This window comes from Arachis ipaensis, chromosome B06, assembly GCF_000816755.2.
Source record: "Arachis ipaensis cultivar K30076 chromosome B06, Araip1.1, whole genome shotgun sequence".
In the NCBI taxonomy this organism is placed as follows: domain Eukaryota; kingdom Viridiplantae; phylum Streptophyta; class Magnoliopsida; order Fabales; family Fabaceae; genus Arachis; species Arachis ipaensis.
Genome location: NC_029790.2, coordinates 6,102,614 through 6,113,154, shown reverse-complemented (window position 1 = coordinate 6,113,154; position 10,541 = coordinate 6,102,614). Strand labels below are relative to the sequence as shown.

General features: G+C 32.9%; 1 protein-coding gene across 1 annotated transcript; it reads left to right on the top strand.

The window, feature by feature from the left end:
* Window positions 8,794–9,749, top strand: LOC107647994 (calmodulin-like protein 3). The gene has a single exon (XM_016352030.2). The coding sequence runs from the start codon at window positions 9,142–9,144 to the stop codon at window positions 9,616–9,618; it is 477 nt and encodes a 158-aa protein (XP_016207516.1). The 5' UTR covers window positions 8,794–9,141; the 3' UTR covers window positions 9,619–9,749.

Below are 10,541 nucleotides of genomic sequence, written 5' to 3'. Positions count from 1 at the left end.
TCTAATATTTAATTTTATTTAATTTTTTTTTAACATTTTTTATTCATTCAATCTTGTTCTTACACATTTTTAATTTATATCAAAACTATCCCTATAAGCTTTCAATTTATTCCTAACATTTTATATAAGTTGACATTTAGGGGTAATTTTGACATAAATTAAAAATATTAGGGACAAAATTGAATGCAACTAACGTTAGGTGTATTTTTAAAAAAATTGTAAATATTAAGAACAAAAAATACACTTTACCCTAAAAATTATTGTTTTTATTGTGTATGATTTGCTCCTACTAAAAAAATTTTCTAGATCCGTCACTGGTCCTAATCATCTCTTAAATGCTTCTATTCCTTCTTTCAACCACCCCATTTTGTTGAGAAGTTCTAGGGAATGAAAAGTTATGAGCAATTCCAAAGTCATCACAGAATTTTTCAAAGTCTTGGTTTTCAAATTCTCTTCCGTGATCACTTCTCAAATGGGCAATTTTTAAATCTTTTTCATTCTGAATTTTCTTGCAAAGAGTTGAGAAAGCATGAAAAGCATCATTTTTATGAGCAAGAAAAAGTACCCAACCAAATCTAGAGTAATCATCTACCACCACTAGACCATAGTGTTTACCTCCTAGACTTTGAGTTCTTGTTGGACCAAAAAGATCAATGTGTAACATCTCTAATGGCCTTTTGGTTGAGATTCCATCTTTTGGTTTAAAAGAAGATTTTACTTGTTTGCCCAATTGGCAAGCATCACAAGTAAGCTCCTTATCAAATTTGATATTTGGGATCCTCTAACCAAATTTTTTTTGACTAGCTTAGAAATTTGGTACATGCTAGCATGACCCAACTTTCTATGCCATAGCCATTTTTCAGATTCAAGAGAAGTAAAACATGTTACATTTTGTTCTTTCAAGTCCTCAAGAGTCAATCCATACACATTATTGCACCTTTTAGCCTCAAATAAAATATTCCCAATTTTTTCACAAACAACCAAACACACAAACTTTCTAAAAATAACTTCAAATCCTAGATCACACAATTGGCTTACACTAAGTAAATTATGCTTCAAACCATTTACAAGAAGAACATCATTTATACAAGATGAAAAGTTTTTACCAACTTTCCCAACGGCCACTATCTTTCCTTTACCATCATCACCGAAAGTGACAAGTCCTCCATCATACTCATCAAGCTTTATGAAGAAGGCTGTCTTTCCGGTCATGTGCCTAGAACATCCGCTGTCCATGTACCACATATTCTCCTTTCGTTTGGATGTTAGGCACACCTACAAAACAAGCTCAAGTGACCTTAGGTATCCAAATTTTCTTGGATCCTTTCACGTTAAACCATCTCTTATGTCCTAAACCATTATAATCAAAAATAACTTTGTAAACTTTATCACCAATCATCCTTTCACCAAAAAAAATATTGAATGGAAAATTGTCCATTTCGGTTACATAGTCTACAAAATCTTGGAGTTGCTGTTTTGTTAAAGTTTGTTGAGTTTTGAAACCTTGTATCATTAGAAGATGAAGCCATATTTTCAAAATAAGGTTTCTCATCAGCTTTGAAAGTCTTATGAAACTCCAAGCCAGCTTTATCATAAAGTGGCTTTTGACTGGCCAAGATTTGATTTAAATTTTCAGAACTTTGGGTGAACTTGGCTAAGTCGTTTTCAAGGTTTTTGATTCTTTTTAGCAACTCTTCATTCTCTTTAAAACAGTTTACATATGCAACAACAGAATGATCACTTTCATAGCTTCTAAGTTGGGCTTTTAACTGCTTATTTTCTTCAACAAGTTCACAAGCAGTTTCGGCCTCCCTTAGTTTTTCTTTGAGAAAACCATTTTCAGCCTTAAGGATGGTGATTTGTTGTTCAAGATCTTGGTTATCAAGCAAAAAACATCTTATTTTTTCAGAAAGGTGGTCTATCATAAGATGAAGATCTTCAGTGTTTGGGTTATGAATGACTACCTGTTCAATGTGATCTGCCATGAGACATGGTTGAGACTTTATTTCAGATTCTTCATCATCTTTTGAGTCATTTTCCAGGTCCTCCCATGACGCTATCAGTCCCTTTTTCTTTCCTTTCTTCGGTTTTTCTTCCTTCTTCAACTTAGGGCAGTCGGATTTGAAATGCCCTGTTTTCTTACAGTTGTAGCATGTCACCTTGCTGAGATCTTTCTTTTGTTTTCTTGAACTGCCTCCCTTGCCTCTCTCCTTGAACTTCACCATTTTCCTAAATTTTTTGGCAAACAACACAAATTCATTTTCAGATGAGTTATCACTGAATTCATCATCCAGAGGGTTAGTAACAAATGAAAAAGCTATTCCTTTCCTTTTTGAATCTTTTTTCAAATAGGTGTTTTCAAAGGCAAGTAAATTTCCTCTCAAGTCATCATATGTCATGGAGTCAAGACCACTACTCTCAGAAATTATTAATGCTTTTGTTTCCCACTCTTTTGTGAGACATTTCAACACTCTTCTCACAAGTACAGATTCAAGATACTTGATTCCCATAGCATCCAAGCCGACAATGATGATGTTGAAGCGCTCAAACAATTCATCAATAGATTCTCCTTCCTTCATTGCAAACATTTCATACTCTCTGTTTAGCATATCTATCCTAGTCTTCTTTACAATGGTGGTTCCTTCATGAGTAACTAGAAGTTTGTCCCAGATTTCCTTTACCATTGTGCATCGTGATACCCGTCGGTATTTCTCGAAGCTGATAGCACAGTTGAGTAAGTTGATGGCCTTGGCGTTGAGCTCAACCTTCTTTCTGTCTTCTTCGGTCCAGCTTGCTTCTAGTTTAAAAGAGACAACTCTTTCGACACTTGTGATGGTTGGATATTGAGGACCATCCAGGATAATCTTCCAAAGTCTGTAATCCACTGCTTGCACAAAGATCTTCATTCTCTCCTTTCAATAGGTGTAATTTTTCCCATTGAAAAGAGGAGGTCTGTTGCTTGACTGTCCTTCGGTCAGGTTGTAGGACACCAGATTTGAGCCACTATTTTCTGCCATCTGGATCTTTTCTCCAAGCTACAAAGCTTGATCTATTTGAGACCAAGCTCTGATATCAATTGATAGTTTTCAGTGGCTAAGAGAAGGGGGGTTGAATCTTAGCCCTTTTTTTTCACTTAATAACAATTGCTGGTCTTTGAAACAACTTCTGGAGACTTTTTGTCTTTTTGTCTCGTAACCAACCACGAGACTTTTTCATTTGTCTCGTACCCAGTCACGAGACTTTTCTTTTTGTCTCGTCGATTAGCATGAGATATTTTTGGTTTTATCTCCTGTGCAGCAGAAACAGAAATGGAGTAGAAGAGAGAGAAAGTTACACCTAGATATATCCTAGTTCAGCTACTAAGTGTAGTGCAGCCTACATCCAGTCTCCATCACAAAGATGATGGAATTTCACTATAATCATTCTTGATTACAAGCACCAATTCTCCCTAGGAACTACCCTTTCTATCTGGGACAAGTCCAGAATCTAATCCCCAATCCTGAACTTGACTTGGTCACTGCCAAGCTTTCCACTGCAAAGTGCTAACTCAACTTGCAAGGAGATTTCCACAGAATCATGAAACACAACACAGATGTACAAAGGAACTCTAAGGACATCTATGGCTTTTTCTTTTAATTTTGCACTCTCTGCCTTTTTTCGCTCTATGGTTTTTTCTTACAAACCTCACTGTTTGCCTTTTTCCATGAGACTCAAGACAGACAAAATTAAACAGAAAAATACAAAACAGAATGTATTGAAGGAGAAGAAAATCTGTTAACTTAGGTAGCTATGTGAACACTGTGCCTTGCACTCTCACTCCTTGCTTCAAGCCCTGGCTGTTCACCCTTACTTATAGGGAGAAGCCTCCACAGTTGAAACCAAACAAATCAAGCTAATCTTCTTCTTCTTCAAACCAGAACCGGTTCGGCCAGAGAGAGAGAGGAGATAACCAATGCAAAACCCAACATGCAATTACCTCTAGTCCTTCCTTGGTCACCAATCTTCATCAATCCGAGCCTTCCATCTTGCCTTGCTCTCCAAGATGGACTCCTGGCCATTGATGCTTCATGATGATGACAGCTTCATCTGCTCCAACTTCTACTTATTCTATCACATAGCCACTGTAGCTACCTCTTGTGGTGGTTGAGCAAAATCAGAGATAAGCCATCCCTCCAAGGATCTTCTTCTCTGACCAAAATCTTCTTCATCCATTTTTGGGTATGGAGAAGCTAAGATCTCTTCACCAAATCTTAGATGAGAATCTCAGCCACAGCATACTTTTTGTTTTCTTTTTCTTGTCATCATTGTGATGGTCTTTTATCGTGCTTCTCCTTCTTTTCGGTGGCTAGGCTTAGCTTCCATGGTTCTGTGATATGACCGAAGAAGAAGAGAGATGAGAGAGTAGGAAGAGAAACTTGAATAATAATTAATGAATGTAATAAAATAAATTAAGTTTTCCACTTCCCTTGCTTTAGGTAGCGTGTAGCTTAATGATGTCCATCAAATCAAAGGCTAACTCTCTCTCATGTTTCCAATGCATGTCTTAACTTTACTTTAATAAAATTTAAATTCCACCACATGATAGAAATAGATTCCATTGGAAGCAAGAAGTAATATATTTGCTTTCTCTCAAAATTGGTTTCGGAGTAAGCAAGCAAAGCAATTTGGGCTTATATCAATAATAATTCAAACTGGCCTAACTAAAATTATTTCAGCCAACATTCATATGACAAAATTGCATAAGGCTGAAGTTTGATTTTATTGGGCTTAGGATCTTTTCTTTTCTTTTTGGCCCAATGAACCACAAATTGCTTGAGTCACTCAATATAACATCTTGCTCAAAGCTGAATGCACTGGGCCTATTTCCCAAGCTATTGGCCCAATTAGCATAAGCATAATTTCAGCCATCACAATAAATTAATATTATGGCTGAGTATATGGATCACCAAAATCTGTATAGCAAAATTATTTAAATTAGCAATTATCAAATTTATAATTTTGCAATTAATTATTTTAATAATGATTGATCATCATCAAATTAAATCAGAGTTTTCCAAACTTATCATCCCGTTTGTAAACTGTAATCTAAACACACATAGTTGTCAAAATCGGATTGACCTGTTTGTTCGGACCGAAAAACTGACAAACTGGTCACAAGGTCGGTCCAGATGAGTTGTCTGACCGCAAAAAAAAATGAACAGGTGAGACTCGATACGAACTGGCCGATTTTAACCAAAATCGATGAATCGATAGATTTTAACTGAGTTTGGAGCTCTTCTTTTTTTGCCCCCAACCTAAAACGGTGACGTTTTGCCGTTAGAAAAAAAAAGAGAAACCTTAACACAGCTAACAAAGTCTCCATTCCCCAAAACCCATCCCCGCCTAAGAGCTGAGAGTCTGAGACTTGATCCTCTCTCAATCTCACACAGTAACTCAGAGAGGCTCACATCACCAACCACCACCACTGTCAGCGCATGATTGCTATGATGTCACCGGCTATTCTGCCTCGTTTCGTCAGTCCTGTGCATCTTTTTTATTGGCTTGTCACTTGCTGTGCGTCTTGTCGTTGCATCTCTCGTCATCGTTGTGTTTGGTCTATGGTCTTCCTCTTCTTTATCTGCGTGTTGCAAAGTGTAAACTGCATCGTGTATGTTTTTTTTAATTTTTTTTAAGTTATTTAGTATTTCAGTTAGTGGCTTATAAGTTAATTAACTGAGTAGTTGATTAATGATGTTGATTAACTAAATCGATTGATTCTTAATTGTTGTTAATTATATTTAGTTGATTATAACTTGCTGATTCTTAGGTAGATTATTCAATTTTTTATTTTACAGTGTAATATTGTTATTCTATGTTGTTGTTGTATATATATTATTTTAGGATGGCTTCATCAAATATACCGTCAAAAATATCAACTTTTCAAGAACAAGGATCAACTACTAATGCAACAATTGGAACCTAACAAAATAACAATAAAGAAAAAACTGATCTTGCATGGGACTATTATAAACAAGTTGTGAATTTTGAAAAACCATTTTGTTATGTATATATTGCGAAAAGTTTATTAGGGGTGGAGGAATTAACCGATTTAAGTTTTTGACTTTTTTTATATTTTTTATTTACATGAGAGTGGATTAATCGGTTCAACGACCTGTGACTCACCAATTGAATCAATGATCCAATAGTTGATTGATTTGATCACCGGTTCGGTTTTGATAACTATACTCTACGATGACTACAATAGTTTAGGAAGTATTTATAGCCTAGGTCAAAATAAAAAAAAATCTAAATCCACTAACATAAAGTCCAATCTAATAATTAAATAAAGGTTTAATTATTCTATTAGTCTCTCTAGTTTCATCAAATTTTTAATTAGGTCCCTGTACATTTTTTCTTTTCAATTAGGTCCCTACACTACTTTTAATTTTGTAATTGGATCCTTTTCATCAAGGTAGTTAGAATCGGGAGCCAACTCGTGAAATCGCACGAGTTTGCGATTTTGCTCCCTCAATTCGTCTCGTTTATGTTATTCGAGTAAGAGGAATGATGTTCGTGCAAAATCGTCGGAAAAACACTCAAAATCGTTGAAATCGCGCTTTTGATGAAAGTGCTCAGAACCCGTCTTGTTTCATTTTTATGGTCTCCATAGTCTCTGTTGTTGAAGTTATTGTGTTGCCTTTAGTTCTTGGCTAAATCTCTCTTCTTTCTTCTTCCACCGTCATCACCTCTGTCACTCCGCCTCTCCCCTCTTTTTTTCTTTTAATATTGATCATTATCTTTGTTCTTCTGCTTCTCCCATTTTTTTTTCTCGACCCTTTTAAGTTTTAACATGTGTGCTCTATTTTGCTCTCTTTTTTTTTTTATTCTGAGCTATTAGTTGATTTGGTATATAGATAAACTAGATTAGTAGAGCTGCAAAGGTATTATTAATTTATTGTTAAGAAGAAGAGAATAAAATATTTGAATCACACAGATGAAAGAAAAAATAGAAATAGGAAAATTCTAGTGTTTGAATTTTAAAATTAAAAAAAAAAAGTTAAAATTAGCGTTGAATTTGTTTTGTTATATTTTGAATAGTTTTTATTTCTCTCTATTCTTTCTGCAATTTCCTCTTCTTCTTTAGTTTATTTCCATTGCTACTCTACTCATTTGTCTTGAATGTGGGAGACCCCTTTTTTTTGTTTCTGCCATAGTCCTATCTATAAACACTTAATTTTATTCACATCTAATGAACTTTTCTTTTTTTGGAACAAAAGGGTTATATTATACTGGTCATTATTGTATATTAATATACTGCACAAATAATTAAAACAAAAAAACTTATAATTGATAGATATGTAAAAATTTGAATTTATTTTTATATTTTTAAACCTTCATATGTTCATATTTTTTTAATTTACGATTCACATATACGTTTCGTTTAACGATTTTGCGAATTACGATACTACAACAGTCTTACGAGTTAAGATATAAACTACGAGTTACTACTTTGCTTTTCATATAAAAAACGTTAAAATTAATAAAATATGTCTCCCAAAATACATGTAGTCAAATATCTAGTTAGATTTTTAATTAAAAATACTTTCAATTTGTAAATAATTATTCAGTTAATTCTATCATTTTTTACACTATGAAGGACCTAGTTATAAAATTAATAGTAATGTAGGGACCTAATTAAAAGAAAAAAAGTATAGAGACTTAATTAAAAATTTAGTGAAACTATAAGAACCAATAGAATAATTGAACCTTCTCCTCCTTAATTTTGTATTGTCTTTACTCTTTACCATGAGTATTCAAATCCATGAGAGCTAGTACTTCCCCCCTCTCCCATTCCATTTGTGGCTTTGTTGTTCATCTGTGTATTGTGGCCTTGAGTCACTAATTATTTATTTATCTTTAATTATCCTATTTTTTGCATTTTCTTTTATAAATAATAGGGTAAAGTATACTTTTTGTCTTTGAAGTTTGGCAAAAATTTTAAAAATACTCCTAAGTTTTATTTTGTTTCAATTTTTTTCTAGAAGTTTTCGATTTACATCAAACATACCCTAGACGGCTAAATTTTCAAAAAATTTAAGACCAATCTAACAACAATGCATGAAAATTATGCTTGATTTGCTTATGTTGAAGGTTGTTCTTATAAAATTGTTGTTGAATTGGTTTTAAATTTTTTAAAAAATTAGCCATCAGGGGTATATTTGATGCAAATCGAAAATTTTTGGGACAAAATTAAAACAAAATAAAACTTAGAGATATTTTTAAAATTTTTATCAAATTTCAGGACAAAAAATATACTTTACCCAAAATTATTATACAATACTTAGTCTCTTTATATCATAAATATATGAAGTACGCATAAGTTATTCTCACAATACAATATTTATAAATGCATAATTAGATTATTAGAAGCCTAGATGAACAAATTATTTTTGTAACTAAATTTAATTAATTATTTTTAATTTTCTTTTTTTTGTGTGTGTCTTTTTTTCCTTTTTCTTCAACTAATCTAAAAATTAAATAGTTGTTTTTGAATTTTCATAAATGAAAGTAAAATATACTTAATTAATATTTACAAGTAATTATCTATCTTAGAAATAAAAATAAGTTGAGATCCCTCAATTATAAAATTCCACGCTAGAGTATTAATTATTTAATTTTAATAACAAAATTCTCAGCTTTTTGTTGGTGGATATACATATACCACTATAACAGTGACTTGCTTAGCTTGCACAACTAATTTATGATATGAAAAAAGAAAGAGCCATTATGTATATATTGCAATTTCACTCTGTGTGCCTGTGAATACATTAACAAAACGAACCAAACTAATGGTATCATTAATTAGCTTAGTTTGTGAAACGCCCTAATTAAAGAACAAACAAACAAATTAAGTATAACAGGATTATGGATGTGCCATTAACTTGTAACTGCATGTGATCATTCTCATCAATTCTAGTTTAATTTGTTAATATTGAGAAACCTCTCTGCCAACCTTTTGTTTAGTACTAACTTTTTTCTTTCCCCCCTCACATTTTTATACCCTACCATCTCACTCATTGTTCATCATAACATAGCAAGCCATCAATCAAATCTTCCCAATTTTCAATTGTGGTAATAGTGTGTTTAATTCATTGCTCAAACATGAATCAATTGGCGGACTTCGGACGCATATTCCAAATGTTTGATCATGATGACGACGGGAAGATCTCAAAGGAGGAGCTTTTAGAGTCCGTAACAAAACTAGGGTTAGGCGTCATGAAGCATGATTTGATTCAAATGATCGCGAGACTCGACGCGAATGGCGACGGATACGTAGACTTTGACGAGTTTGAGAGGTTGTACAAGAACGTAATGGGTGACGACGACGACGTCTGCGGCGGCGGCGGCGGCGACGGCGACGAGGAAGAGGACATGAAGGAGGCTTTCAAATTGTTCGATCAAAATGGCGACGGGTTTGTTAGTGGTGAGGAATTGAGTTCGGTTTTGTGCTCATTGGGCTTAAGGCAAGGAAAGAAGACCTTAGAGGATTGCAAGAACTTGATCAAGAAAGTGGATTTGGATGGCGATGGCATGCTTGATTTCAAAGAGTTTAAGCAAATGATTAAGCTTGTCAACTAATTATTAATGTGTGTATCTTTTATTGCATAGATGATTATTATTAGCTTTTGCACATATGATATTTATATCATCAGGAAGAAAATTGGATGTATCTCCATTTCAATCTTCTGTTTAATTATAAATTTAGTGAAATCCAGGCTTCTTTTCTATGTTCATTTCTATTTTATCTCTACATTCTTATCTAATGGAGACGATATTCGATCTAAGAACGGGAAGAGAAAATTTGATATGTGGATTATCTCTGTGAATAAATGCAAATCAAACAAAGCACACGTCACATTGAAGTGATTTAGAAAACCAACAACTAAAATATAATAACAGACTGTCAAACAAACAAAAATTAAAATTACATAACAAAACATAAAGTAAGTTTCTTCTTGTAAGTTATTGATGAGCACTCTATTTATTTTATCAATCCCGATAAGTAACCAAGGATTCTACCAACTCCAATCAATTCTTGCTTATGGCTATATTTAATAAAACTATTTTTATAAATGTGTCTAACGAAAATATTTTTTGTATAACTGTGTCTAATAAAAATATCTTTATGAATGTATCTCTTAAATATGTCTTTTTATATATATTTTTCTTATTAGAAGTGTTTTTAATATTAATTATTATTGACAATAAATTAATAGATAATATATTAATATTCTATACTTTTCCTTATTGTATTTGCCTCCATATTCTTCTTTCAAATAATTTTAGCATACTAATTATTATCATTCTATTTTCACAACCTTACCTGGTTCATCTCACTCCTTATTATCATATATTTATATTTGTTCTATGGTGTTTGCTGGTACAATAATAAAGTAATACGTTTAAAATATAGACAAATAATAATAAGTTACGTGGAATTTATTTTCTTCATCAGCATTTAATTTTTGTTTTTTTAAATATATATTATATCACCACTTTTA

Bases quoted from the DNA above. Each gene is read 5' to 3' on its own strand.
- LOC107647994 (XM_016352030.2), top strand. From the start codon at position 9,142: ATGAATCAATTGGCGGACTTCGGACGCATATTCCAAATGTTTGATCAT.